The sequence below is a fragment of the Chaetodon trifascialis genome, chromosome 16 (assembly GCF_039877785.1).
Source record: "Chaetodon trifascialis isolate fChaTrf1 chromosome 16, fChaTrf1.hap1, whole genome shotgun sequence".
In the NCBI taxonomy this organism is placed as follows: Eukaryota; Metazoa; Chordata; class Actinopteri; order Chaetodontiformes; family Chaetodontidae; genus Chaetodon; species Chaetodon trifascialis.
The window spans coordinates 14,642,428-14,657,372 of record NC_092071.1 but is presented as its reverse complement, the minus strand read 5'-3'; the positions used below and the strand labels follow the sequence as shown (position 1 = coordinate 14,657,372).

Below are 14,945 nucleotides of genomic sequence, written 5' to 3'. Positions count from 1 at the left end.
ATTTTTCTTGTGCCATATTAGCAGATTATATTACAACATTATGAGATTCTGAGAATAGAATAATAATAATATAGTTTTTTATGTGTGGCTACATTTAATACAATATTTTGAAATGTCAGTAGCATGTGCTGCTGGGAATAAGAGGTCATATGATGGCTCTTTTTTATTCAGTTATAAATTAGATTATTTAAATGCCAACAGGTGGCTGAGTGAGAAAAATGTTTTTAATCTGCATGAATCACTGATGTAAGTGGATGTACATACTGTGGCTTCACATTGCTAAGACACATCTGAAGCTGGCCTGGGCAACTCTGGGAAAAGCCAGAGTTAAAGCTGTTGGAGTACTTTTTCATTATCATTTGCGAGTGTGTGTGCAAGTCTATCTAGCACCAGCTATGCAACCACATGGATTTCCTGAATGTTTCTGGTCCCGGTCAAGCTATTTCTCATCATCATGAAACCCCTGAAAGCTGGTGAGCCCAAGAATTTCAGCCTATAGTATCAATAAAGAAAAAAGGTTTCTTGCAGATTCCATTAGCTTTTCAAAACAAAGGCTTGCCAGGTTCCTTGAGGGCTGGCAGTGTTTTCCTTTCTTTCCACTGGAGGGGTCTTTTACCTAAAAACACAAACACTCCTGTTGCCACAGCTGCAGATGCTGGAGCCTCTCTCTGGGTGGACTGAGGCTGTTATTTTGACTCATTAATCATACCAACCACGATGTCAGAAATTTCTCATGACCATAATATTACTCTCGAAAAAGAAATGTCTTCCTTTATGTAAATCAACTTATTGGGGGAGCTGAATTGCAAGAGTTTAAGTCTCCATTTGCAGTGATCTAATAATGAAAACATCATGGTTACCACATCATAGTGTGATCAAAAAGAAGAGATGAGAGATAAATAGTGACAGAGAGTGGAAATGCTGTTTAAGTTCATTTTGTGTAAGTGTGCATAAAGCCTGTGGTTTGCAGCGTATCGTTGGTCTCATATTCTGTCTCCCCCTTGTGGCAACTTGGAGGACTGCAAGCATCTCTAGTAAAGTCAGATGTCCTCCTCCCTTTACATAATTAGTTTCCCACATTCACTGAAGATCATTGAGAAAAACTTGAAGCTAATAACTTAAAAAGTCTGTTCGTTCGCCTGTCTGTTTGTTGCCTTGCTCTGAGCTCCACTTTAAGGAGTAAGTATGGTCCAGCATATTTTGAGCTGGACTGGACAGGGGACAGTTTGTGCTAGACTTCAAGCTTATCAGATGTACTTATTTTTCATATGTACTTTTTTTCTCAAAATCATTATATTCTACATTAACCTGTATCAATTTAAGAAGGAAAGGTTACATTGCTGATATAACTGGACTAATCTGTTAAAATTAAACTCTTCTCCACTGTAACATCTTTTATTCCCTAAATATTTCAACATCTTTTGCATTCACCTTACTGAACCACTCAGATGTCATACATCACAGCTAAAAAGCAGCCAGTATTTGAAAGAGTATAAAGCAAGGTACATTGGAGATAAGATGCACAATCGTTTCTTTTTAATGAACTTGTACTGAAGGTCATACTGATCTGCATTATTATTTAATTTCAATGACTGACAAAATGTTTTGCCAAGTTCCATTTGAATATTTGCTATTAAGATTATAAAACAACACATGTGGCATTTTAACAGAAGAGTGTAAAACTTTCACTCCTCACCACCAGCAGGTTAAGATTCAGATCACAGTGACGGCGTGAGTCAAATAAAAGCTCTAAGTCATCGAGAGAGTTTGTTTGGCTTCAGCAGCACTCACACAATTTGCTGGCCCAAAGCAAAACCTCTGTGTGTCTGCAACACCGGCCTTTATCAAACCCTGCCAACGGCTGCAATGTCCAATGACCACAATTATGTGAAGATGGAAGTGACAAGAAGCCGCCCTGCTACCTCAGCAAAATTCCCTCTAAGTTCACATCCAGAGCTCTAATTTCAGGCTGACTCTAGACACTGGCGAAGTGAGCAATGACAGGGTGAGTGAGCCTACCTTGAAGATTGCGGCCTTGAGACCGTGAAGGTGTCATCAAAGATAACCAAAGCACCGACGGCTGGCTTGTGGATTGCAGCCATGGTCGAGACGCCGCGGACATTGTGAGCAATCTTACCACGAGACAGAAGCTGCATTCACACTGCACGCCTCCACACTGCACAGGTCACTCCTCCATCTGTACAGACAGAAGACAAAGGTGTAAAACAGGCGCAGGGGTATTTTGGGGATTTAGCTGCAACAGGCTGCAATCATTCTGATCCACTATGGCTGCTGGTGCTCTGGAACATAAAATTCTAGCCATTGGTCATTTCTGCACATTTAATTTAATGATTAACACTAGAAATGACAGGTATTGTGGAACATCTCAGTATTAAAATACTTAAATATTCTTGGTGATTGAATAATCTACAATTTTGAAATTTTATAGATCACTATGTATGATGAAAAACATCTATTTGTAAAGGTCTGAGGAGGACTCTGCTGCACACATGAAGGTTCTGCAGAATGTTCTTAATGAATGTTGCATGTTTAAAGTCAGAGATGTCGACTAATGACTACATTTGGAGTTGAAAATACATCATAACTAAACCAATAGGCCTAATGTAACTCTATCTATGAGTCCTACCATGACTGTGACGTTACAGGTGAACAATTAGTGGATAAATCCACTGATACAAAACTTATCGATGAGTTTGGGTGGAACTGATGCTTTCAGAGCTCAAATGCTAAACACTGACGGTTACCACCGTTTCGAAATTTGAGGATTTGAAGCTCTGCAGTTTGTGTCATTGTAAGTCTTTCGATTAATTGATGCAACAACTGACTTATTAATCGATAAGGAAAGTAACGTGTAGTTCCAGCTCAGCATGATGATCAGAAAAGCTCATTATAATATCCTGAAGACGGACTTCTCCTCCCAGTCAGAGATCTCCGCCCCAGTCGTCTTGGACTGCTGCTCGGAGCCCGGATGCGCCGCCATGCCGACTCTATCAGCGAATGGAATAATTTATTCACCAACCTGCCTGACGCTGGGCGACTAGGAGTTCACCGAACAAGTCGACAAGACAGTTTAGCAGGCAGAGGAGCCTTCGTGACGGACAGAGCTGCGTGCTTGTGTCGCTTGCCACCGTTGTGTAGATGTAGGGACACTTGTGTGCTAGCTACGCTAACGTTAGCTCGAGCGGAGGGAGCGCGCGGCAGTGACAGTCCGGCCGGAGGCGGGGAGAACTGTGAGGTGAGACTGTTACTTTGATGGTGACTACACTGTTGACTGCACGCGAATAGGTGGCCATCTGGTAGATAGTATCACTTTCGTAAACGTGACTCGGGATTTTAAAGGGGTCCAGGCAGCAGCATATCGAGGTGGGTGCTTGACTGTTGGTCTAATAACGCGTTTTGGCCGGAGTGGAGCTAAACGTTTAGTCGACGTTTCAGTCTTCTGGCCCGCGATAGAGAAGCTAGGAGCTAGCTTGCTAACTAGATAACTGTCCAACACAGGGACTCCTAAACTTTTCAGTACAGTAAACGCTGAGTAGACATGTCTCACATGTCAAATACCCAGTCTGACAACGATGTACTCATAGAGACTGTGCAGCTAAATGGAGACTTTAGTTATTATTGGAACACTGTTAGGAAATGCCAGTGGGAAGTAAAGGGTTATCTGGTGCATCCTCTTCTGTAAAAACAGAGTGATCGACCACGACATGAACTTAGACTGACCCCTTTTTTTTAGATGCACCTTAGAGGTGCAGGTCCCCGGATTTAACCACAACTTTAGTTTTAGTTTTGTTGGTCATTTAGGTTTGTGTGACTTTACTTTGCAGTTCTGAGTGCTTGCAGTAATATGGAGAAGGCTTTATCTGAGTCAATAGAGTATTTAAAAGTTTCTTCATTTGACTTCCAGATCCAGAAGAATTTCCATGTCTGCACCAGCTCCAGAAACCAAAAGACATGTCTGTTGATGAGGATACTGTCAAAACTGGCAGTCCACGGGCCAGCTCTACGTCGTCCCTGCAGCTCTCAGAATGCACTGGCGGTTACAACACTTTGTCTGTGATGGTGGAGGGTACTGCCGCCACCCCTGATTTTGCAGCTGCTTGTCCAGTCCCGGGCACAGCAGCCTCACCAAAACACACCAGCACGACTGATGCACTCACCCACTCAGATGACGGCAGACAGACAGCCAGAGGGAGCGAGAATAACATCAATCGCAGGAACAGCTTTCATCATTCCAAACAACAGCAACAAACGAAGCTAACAAAGCGCCGCAACACATCAAATTCTAGTTTCAAGCATCCGACATCTGGCAAGAGGAGACGAAGGGCCAACTCTGAGAGTGACTCTGTCCTGCCCACCAACTTCCTACTGGGTGGCAACATTTTTGACCCACTGAATCTCAACAGCCTGCTGGATGAGGAGGTCAATAAGGCACTGAATGCAGAGACACCCAAATCTTCCCCACTGCCTGCGAAGAGTCGAGACCCTGTGGAGATCCTCATCCCCAGAGACATCACAGATCCACTGAACCTGAACAGCGGCATAGCAGACAGCAGCTTTCTGGTGTCCCCCTACAAGAGTGGTGGCAGGAAGAGACATCGCAACAGACACCATGGAGGGGGAGGGGGAGGGGGAGGAGGTGGAGGTGGAGGTGGAGTTGGTGGTGCTAGTGGGATTTCAGCCACACAGGTCAGCGTCTCAGAATCAGGAAAAAGTGAGGGCAAAACTGGCACCTCCATACAACTTCCAGGTACGTTGGCCTCATGTTCTGCACTAGATGTCTCCAAAGAGTCCAGTTTCTCCAGTATCACAAGTGATTTGCATGACCACTCAGCTGACAACTCAGCCAGCTGCAAGGAGGAGATAGCATCTGTATCTATGGAGGATTCCACTTCCTCCGTATCGGGAGGACCAAACCAGCACTCAAGCAGACGCAAACGTAGGCGCAACTCTGGCAAAATGGAGCCCCCCGTGACCCATTCTACACCCACTGGAAAGTCAGGATCTGGAGACAGGAGCTGTGGTACAGGGGGACCGAGGAGTTCTCAGTCCTTCCACACACCAAGGAGTGGCCCCAAAATGGGGCCAGGAGGTCGCCAACACCGGCAGCCCCACAACCAGGTGAAGGAGCAACAGAAGAAGAAGTTCCAGTATGGAAACTACAACAAGTATTATGGCTACCGCAACCCAGGCATTAGTGAAGACCCACGGGTACGCGTGCTTCGTCCAGAATGGTTTGAAGGTAAAGACGTTCTGGATTTGGGGTGCAACGCAGGCCACCTGACACTCTATATTGCCAAAATGCTAAGACCTGCCCACATATTGGGCCTGGATATTGACAGTGGTCTGGTACATGCAGCCCGTAAGAACATCAGACATTATCTGTCTGAACTACAGACCCAAGAGGCCAGGCGTGCAATGCAGAGCACTAAACGGGAGGAGAGGAATGGAAATGAGAGTCACACAGACAAGAAGCACAATGAGGCTGAGAGCAGGGATGAAAATGGGAAACCAGTGGAAGGAGAAAGTGGCCCTGCAGAGGCTGTAAATGACAATGACTCCTGTCACGCAGATGACAAAGGGACCCAGAGGCAGGACGGCAAAACTGAGGAAATGGAGCAGGGAGATTGTGATTCACCTCCCGCTGATCACCCTGTGAGCTGCTCTTTTCCTGTGTCCCTGCGGATCTCCAGGGGGCCCATCGCTGCTCCTCCACTAACAGAAACATCCACCGCTCGGCCCGGGGAGTTCCCCTCAAATGTGTCCTTCATCAAGGTAAGACGTCATTCTCTGTGTGAACATTTGGTGGCGGCATGTGTGAGGTTGCCGCATTAGTGCGTCCTGGGAGACTAGATTAAGGTCAAAACTAAATCTGTATTTCACAATTAGACAGTGCCTGCATTATTCATGAAGACGGGGGTGAACAGCGTGATGTAAAGAAACAAGCCCTTTTCCATAGCAAAACATTTTAGGAATCACCCATGAACCCAGAGGCTGCATGTTACAGGTAACACTCTGAGGTCTGCCTGACTTCACAAGAGGACTTGATATAAATTGCGCGTCCACTTGTTCTCCCTGGAAACTGATTATGATAATTGTCTTGCCTCTAAATTAGAGATAACATTGTCACAGCACAGTCAGTCCATTATGGCTTGCAGGTTGCACCATGCAGCTTATCTGGACAATGCGAATGTCCTATTAACTTTGCAGGAAAATGAGCAGCAGCTTCAAACTGCATACAGAGCTGACGTTGTACTTGAGTATAAATTGATAAGAAAATTGAGTGTACTTTCGTTTAGCAGTCTCAGATTTCATATTTAAAATGATTGGCATTCGACCTTCAAAGATGAATAGATCAAACATGTCGGCTAGATCTTTCCAGTGTAGAAAAGTTTACACTACTCAGGGAAATTTAAGATACATTTGAAAATGAATGAAACCTGAGCAGATGAATTAAATTGTAATGCAACTTTTGTTTTTCTGTTTAAAGGTATACTATGCAGGAATTTTGCACTGTTGGTAAACAAAACGTTCAGACTTGGCCCATCCCCCTCGACGTAACGCCACCAGAGATGCTCCGCTTGTAATAACAATGAAAGCTATTATTGTAGCAATGTTACATTTGTTGTCATAGAAAAGGTGATATTTTAGCAAGCTACTTAAGCTAACCACCCACACCTGTCTGACAGAAACAGGCCAACTCTGCAGGTGAAAGCCAAACCCCGATTCACTCTCACTCTGGAAGGTGCTTTCTTTGCTTGGCGTCTTGCCTCGCTATATTTCCAGGGTTTTTTCCCTCTCAGATACGTGCTGCTGGTCCATACCTGACCAGGGTTGCAGCAGTATATGAAAATTGACATACCCTCATACCCTGCTGTGCCATGATACCGTGAAACTGTGATATTTTCTGAGACAGTGTTTGTACCATGAACATGTAATACCGTTGCAACCCGAGTTCTGACTTCATCTGCAGCCCAGAATCATCTTGTACACATCAAAATAAGAAAATACAAGAATGCCGCCAGAGTGCAGATAAATACACCACCACACCCTGCTAGTTGGTCATGATTGAGTCTGTATGTTGTTTTTTAGGAAAATCCTGCATAGTACAGCTTTAACAAAAAGCTACTTTTGTCTCTCAGTCAAAAGGGCCCGTTTCTCCTCTATTGTAAGAAATATAAAGCAATCGCTTTGGCCAGAATCTTTTATGGTTTTGGCCCTCTAACGAGGAAACACCTGCACCAGTTTCATTTTCTGAGCCACTTCAGTTGTCATGAGTTCATCTTCACTTGCTCAGACTGTGAAAATGGAGGGAATTCCCATTAGTTTGCCCATCCTCGTTGCGTGTGTTTCTGATCAGAGGCTTTTCATTGAAGCTGGGAACTGAAATATGGAAGCAGCAAAGAAGAAGTCTGTCCTTATCACTGGCAGCATTTCTAATGGCATCAGCCTATCATGTGCCACCCTTGGTTGAGAATTTGACAAATATTACCACAGCTTTTCTGTTGTGAACGTTCCTCGTTAAGGGTTGTATTCTTGTCATTTCTGTCAAAGTGTCTTCACTCCACTGGCCTTGTGCCTTACAGGCTTTGTGTAGGCGGCTACATGAATCGGTTAGATGCAGAAACCGTAGTGTTTCTGAATGAAATCAATAACTGCCTCCTCCCTGCTATGAGCATTAGAGATAATGGCAGCGCAGCACAGAGCTTATCCTGTAAATGAGTGAAAAGCCTTAAGACGAGCATCTGAGCCCCCTCACCACAGTTCTTCCCCACACAATACGAGGTGGATTTGAGAGAGGAATATCAGGCTGTGTATTGTTTGTTGGACAAACCCACCCTGACATCAAGGTAGAGGTGGAAATTTGTAGAAGAGCATATGAGATTTAGCAGGTTGTTTTTGTACTCCTTACTGCCTAAGTCTCATAAGCTCCCAAATGATAATTTTAACAAGTTTCAGCAACAAGGATGAAAATCTTGATCCTCTCTAACCTTTCTTGAATAAGGCGTTTCACGAATATCTGCTGTGAAGGTCCTCTCTGACAATCTGAACTTTCCCACTTGTCTTCTGTTTAAAGGGTGATACAGATCAAATAACACTGCCCCTCCGTGTCTCTTCAGCTCTGTCTCTTCTGTCCTACTTTTCCTCAGAGCTGCTTGATTATGGCAAAAATCATAATCAGGCTTATTGAGGTCACGATGATTTAACAAGATCACTCATTGACTTTGGAAACATTACACATTTATTGAACTTTTAAAAAGCTTGCATTTCTAATAGTGGATTTCCTTGAACTTAGATATAATTTGAGTGAAAATCAAATAAGAAATACACGTCTTAATAATCATAATAAGACTTATCTAATGTATGATGTATGTTAAAATGTTGTTTGTTTTTTGGTGTGTGAAATGTGAGAAGGGATTGCTGAAATACCCCTCTCACGTCCTCTCTTGCTGCTTTAAGCACTGGTACCGGCTGGCTTGACCGGGTTTTCAAAAATGATGGTTTATGTAGAGTGTGTGATAAATAAAGTACGTTTCTTTATGTGACTGCAGTGAACTGAACGTGCCTCAGCCTGAGAGTGAGTTTGGGCTATCAGGGAGGGGTGAAAGTGCATCGCTGTAAAGGAAAGGAGTGCACTCGATTTATAGCACAAGACAAAACAAGAGAATTGCAAAACGGAACGCAGCACAATGATCGTTTTGTCTCCATTATCTTGTTTTCATAATCGTTGGAAGCCAAAATTGTAATTAAAAAATCAAATTTGATGAATTGTGCAACCCTTTTTTGTCTCACTCAGCAGCAGTCATGTATATCACTCCATACTTGGCTCTGACTCCTATACCTAGCAGTGATATTATAATCAGGAGTATGTGTGCTGTACCTCGGGGCACTGTGACCCTTTGCCCTCTTTACAGTCAGTTGCTTATAATGTTGGACATCATGGATGTCAATTTTTTGTGCTTTTTGCACTCCTCCGCTATATTTGGACTGCAAGTAATGGTCGTTTTCAATATTGATGAATGATTTTTTTCAATGTATTGTCAGAGAATAATGACAACTTCCCATCGCAAGTTTCCAAAGATGACATATTGAGATGATGCATTCAGTTTGCTTATTTTGTCTGAGCAACAGTGTTTTCATTTATAACGGTGCAAAGCAGAGAAAAGCTCCATGTGTCCATCTTTGAGAAGTGGGAGCCAGCTTTAGTGTAGCATTTTTGCTTGATAGATGAATTGAAGTGCTAAATTAATTATTATTACCACAGATCCCTCCTGGGACTTCTCTCCACACAAGCGATCATATTTATTTTAAACTATCTGTACGTCAACTGGTTTCACAGAGCAGCAGTGGAGCTTGGTGGATATACCTCCTCCTCAATGGCTCCTGTGTTTGTGTGTGTTGCACAACCCAGCCTCCAGCATGTACTGTAAGATCTCTTGTTTAATCTCTATACGTGCCAGCAGTCAGGATCACACATGTTTTTTTAGTATTGGTTTTAATATATGATCATAAGATGCATCTTATAATCTCAACATCTCAGTGTTGTAGACACTTTTTATAATGCATCCTCTGTTCAGCACCTAAAAAGATTCCCCCACACACACCTTTTGCTGCTCATCAGGGGTGTCTCATTATGATCTGAAACTTGCCTGATAATGATTTGTGGATGAGTGGGTCGACCTACACATCACTGCACTCACCTGTCAAAGTTAAGATGCCCCGTCAAGGCCGCACTTTCTCACCGGCCCTCTTCTCTCCTTTAGGCCAATTATGTTCTGGAGAACGATAATCTTCTTTTGACTCAGCGGCCAGAGTACGACGTGGTCATGTGCCTGAGCGTTACCAAATGGGTTCACCTGAACTGGGGAGACAGCGGCCTGAAGCGGCTCTTCAAGAGAGTCTACAGACATCTCCGTCCTGGGGGCATGTTCATCCTGGAGCCACAGCCCTGGGAGTCCTACGTGAGGAGGAAGAAGCTGACGGTAAGAACCTGAGAGGACGGGGCTGCTGTGGTGCAAGCTGTGACTTCTGTAGCCTGAGATATGCCAGATGCATAAGCTTTTTAAGAAATATTGGTTTTCTCTCTCTCTTGGCAGGATAATATTAGCAAGAATTATCACAACATCCGCCTCCGACCTGACCAGTTTCCATCATACCTTACAACAGAGGTGGGCTTCACCAGTTTTGAGTACCTTGGGACCCCCAAGTGTTCAATAAGAGGTAATTCACTTATTTGTCAGCACAAATTCATGCATTATATGTTGTTCACCTCTGTAGCTCGATGACATGTTGAACATTTGTTTTCATCACGACAGGTTTTCAGAGGCCAATCTACTTGTTTCACAAATGACCGCTCCTGCCTTGAAGATCTTTGAATGTGAGTAGCCTAAACCACCACTAGACGCGCAGGCCAGCCTGCTGCTCCGGACTGCGAGGACTCCTGTGACTCCTCAATGGTTACCCCAGCTGCTCAGCAACACTGAAGAGGATATTCAGAAAGGAGAATGGGACCAAAAGTGGAATTCACTCTGTAAAGGCGAGATCTGTGGAGAAGAGCCCCACGGGAGTAAAAATTGCTAAAGTATGGCGTGAACTCAGATAGGACTCCAAACATCACAGTTTGGTGGGACTGTGGATGAGGTGCTCATTTGCTCATTTCCTTGGACTATCCTCATGCTAATGATGCCTCAGTTTGATGCATGGCCATAACATGTGTTTGAATATCTTTGGCCATATATCTCTACTTTCATAGCTTTGTTCCGTGCCACCACATCACCATACACACATTATACATATTAGGGTTGGGCAATAGGGCAGACAAAATTGGTCACCATCACCACGTTCACTGGCAGATCATTGTGTATTCACCACATTAGCTCCGTGTGACCATCCGTGTGTTGCATCTGCACAGCTGCAGTATACCACTGGATTACAAAGCCATTATCAGATCATACTGACATGATGTCTCCTGAAAAGCCACACTGGAGTGCAGGTAATGTGTTTTATGCTGTGTAAGCTATCGGCGAATGAAGCCACGTTTCCAGCTCCGTTGCAACTACTGATGGCATAGAAATTGTTCCGAGTGGGTCAGTATTGAAGCATTTGAAGCCTTGAATCTTGTTGCGGCAGGCAAATAAATCACGTATTGTGGTGAATTTATGACAGCCAAACAAATTCCATCAGCCATAGCTTGTTTGTCGCTAATAGCTGATGCATTCGTCCCATCTCCCAACCCTGATATATGGTTTGCTTCCTCATTATTTTGCAAAATAGACCTAAGAGCTGAATTGAACTTTAATTTGTTCCAGAGCTGTGAAAATGTACAAGTCCACATTTTGAAATGGACAATATGGAATAAAGCTCCTAAATTGCACAAACCTAAGAGCCTATGAAGTGAAGGGTGGCTTGTCTAAGTGATGAAGACGATGAAACGTTAGGACAGAGGTGCAGTCAAAACAGCAAAAGCAACAAAGATCCAGTGAAATAGTGAACGGCAGGATGTTTCCAAGGCATCGTCTCTTTTTTTAGTAACAGTTTCCTGGTGAACGAGGATACAGTCATCAAATATTAGATATAACGTGGAGACATGAATTGGCTTTTGCAGACGTGCTACCACTGGACAGAGGAGTTGATATGTTGCCTCAAACCTGACATCAGTTTAAATGTTAAATGGAAAAATGAGAGGTGGGCCTGTTTTGAAAGCAAACCTTCAAGCACGCATTATTTACTTGAAAGTTTGAACCGTTCAGGAAGCAACAAAATCACTTCATGGGTTCTTTAAGCCTTTTTGATGCTCCATCCTAATGGTAGGGGGCACATTTGAGCTGTGATGGCACCCAGGCGTTGGCTCGACTCAATTCAGAACAGAGACTATTTTGCAAGGTATATCTGTAGCATGCAGTGATCTGTTTTTTTTTTCTAATAACAGTTAAGCCATAGCCCTACCTTATATGTTTACAATGTCCTCCATGAGGGGCTGACAGAGTATAATTGAGTGTAAAATCGAAAGCAGAGGCCTGTTATTCGACAGCGTTTTCACTGCTGTGTAAATCTGACACGCATAGTTTTCTGTGGTGTGATGATCAGCAGTGGACAGGCATTAATTCAAACAGCAGCAGCATCACCTGTGATGATTTTCTAGCTCCTGAGTTACACTGTAAAGCTGAACAAAAATTTACATTTGTAGAAAATGGATTGTTTCTAAAAGCACTGAAATCTCTATATGACTTTTTACCATATCTGAATACTAACACGCTGTTTGTATTGAAGCGCTGCCAAAACGTTTTATGGGTCTTTTGCTCTCGAATTTGACAAAATATTCCATCGTCAGCTTAGTGTTTGGCCTGATGAGGACGGTTATGAGTTGCAGGTAGTCAGTCTTTGTGATTGTATCTTTATTGGTGTGCACTGAGCGCCGCTCATCGACATCCTTTCATTCTGTGGCTGGGACAGAAAATCTTCCTTTTTTTTTGTGACTGGTTCAGTTAAGGTAGGACACGATGGACGATATATATTTTTTGTTTTAGTAAATGATCAATGTAAATACGTTGGCAAATTTTGTTTTACTGTTGTCTATTAAGTTCACAACTGCTTTTTTTTTTCTTTCGTCTTGTTTTCAAATGTTCGCTGCCAAGTTGTGAGTGAGTCACAGGTCAGAGTTTTTGTCCTAAATCGGATCGCTAATCCAACTGTGTAACAGCAAATGAATATGTACATTGCAAAGTTGGGATGTGTTTGCTTTGTTCTGTCCTGGCAGGCACATGGATTGTTAGATTGGCTCTATTTTTTTATAAACAGTTTGAAAGGAGTGTTGTTGTCAATGCACTCTCATTTCACTTTGTTTGATACGTTATCGACATTTTGAAATTCTTCAAAATCAAAAAGATTTGAATACATTTTCCATCAAACTTTTTTATAACAAGTTGTGGAACACTGACTAACGTATAAGATGAAGCTTCAGGTGACACTTTGAGCTGAAAGTGAATTGGCCTCAGCCTCCGTCGGCCCATCAGGCGCAGGGCACCGACTCACACCCTTCTCCTAAGCTAAGACAATCGCATTCTCAGGCTTAGATCTGCTGTAATTTTCTGGGCATTTTGCTTTGTGCGTTATTAACAAAGGTTCTCCTTCTTGCAGGTCACATTTGAACATTTTATTGAAACAAATTGTTTAATGCTAATTTGTGCTCTGCCGTTCATGTTAAAGAAAGCACCTTATTGTCTCAGCAGCGGCATCTTACCGATTTTAACCCAGTCGGCCTGACGTATAAGTCCAGGCATCCTCTCTGCTGGAGGTGTGAAGTTGCATGTTGTCATATACGGTGCTCTAGAAACCATTTGTACTCCCCTTGAGGTTTTGCACAAAGTAGTGCGAAGTTGGTGATATGAAAATATGAAAATGAAGATGCACAAAAGGTAGGGTGTGAGAGATTGAGCACCCCTTGTTTGGACAGGGTTTAATGCCAGTGATAAACATTAGTTACTGCTTAAAATCTGTGATGCTCAGATCTCATATTCATAATATAGTCATGTACAATACAGTTTTGTGCAATATTTGCTCTTCAGACTTAAGATTGTGCCATTTTTTGCCAGCAATAATCGATCCCTTGATTTTATTGGACTTCAATCCATCCTACAATTTAAACTGAAGAAAATCTGAGTGCAGTTTGAATGTGAAAGCTTTCAGGTTGCAAAGAACACAAAAGAAAATCTGCCAAGATAATTTACTGTGAAAGCACAACCTATTGTATTTTGCAGATAATGTAGTAATCCTGCCGCGTTCAACAGCCCTGTGGATACCACAGACCGCAAACTTCACATTCAACAAGGTGCTCACAGTTTCTACAGTTCAACTTAAAAATCCCAGACTTTTATTTGACAGCAGAGCCATTTTCAACGTGAACTGATGTTTACACGCCGTACCTACAGTCCAGTTATAATACTTGAGCGCTGTTAGCAATGAAATGATGCACCTGTAGTGAATAACTAACTCTTCATCGCACAGCAGCTGCATGAACTCAAGGGGTGTACGGTTTTTAACGGCACTGAAAATCACTTCTTCATGTTGAATTTGCACTGATATGACTCGAGGGAATTAATTCAGTTTAGTACAGTTTTGCAGTTAAAGTTGGTGTTTTTTATGTTTAGCTTTCCTTGAATCAGTTTTCTGGAAAAACTGTTGGAATAACCCCCACCCCCCCATGTCAGGGAAGCTTTTAATTTTCATGCCTCTGAACAACAAGATATATCTGAATGTTTCTCTGTGTTTAACATTTTAATTGATTAAAAGTGGTTCCAGATTTGGTCTTTCAGTATTTGCTTCCACAGAACCTCATAAGCTGCCATCTGAGTAGTCATGTCGGCTTTTTCGCATTTTGCTGCCTCACACTTGTCCTGTCTTCAAAAGCTGCTCTGATAAGTAAAAATAGTGAGCGATGGTTTTGGTCCTCCCACGGGTGATCATCACAGCATCGGTAAAGAGGTTTGCAACCTGCTTTGAAGAAAGCAGTGAGATGAAAGTAAAACCTGTGCATATTATACAGGTGTTACATCAGTAAGTGTTAGTTCATCATCATTTTTATATACTTTTCTACATGCTGTTAGAAATACTCAATTTAAAATGAATTATTATTTAGCCAAGAGTGTCTACAGATGATCTTTACTCATTAACAACCTTAAATTTGCTCATCCTTTTTTGACACATTCAACTGAAAACAATACAAAGACAATATATTTAATGTTTGACCTCATCAGCTTCATTGATTTTTCTAGATATTTGCTTATTCTGAATTCAGCAGCAACACATTTCGAACAAGTCGAGACAAGAGCAACTAAAGACTGGGAAAGTACCAGGGCGGCACGGTGACGCAGCAGGTAGTGCGCATGCCTCACAGCAAGAGTTCGATCCCCAGGTCAGGCGGGGCCTTT

At 42.7% G+C, this 14,945-nt stretch overlaps 1 protein-coding gene across 1 annotated transcript; it reads left to right on the top strand.

The window, feature by feature from the left end:
- Positions 1-2,941: 2,941 nt before the first annotated feature.
- Positions 2,942-14,316, top strand: mepcea (methylphosphate capping enzyme a). The gene is made up of 5 exons (XM_070983363.1): positions 2,942-3,256; positions 3,926-5,793; positions 9,783-10,001; positions 10,116-10,239; positions 10,335-14,316. The coding sequence occupies exons 2-5, from the start codon at positions 3,973-3,975 to the stop codon at positions 10,367-10,369; spliced, it is 2,199 nt and encodes a 732-aa protein (XP_070839464.1). The 5' UTR covers positions 2,942-3,256; positions 3,926-3,972; the 3' UTR covers positions 10,370-14,316.
- The last annotated feature ends 629 nt before the right edge of the window (positions 14,317-14,945 follow it).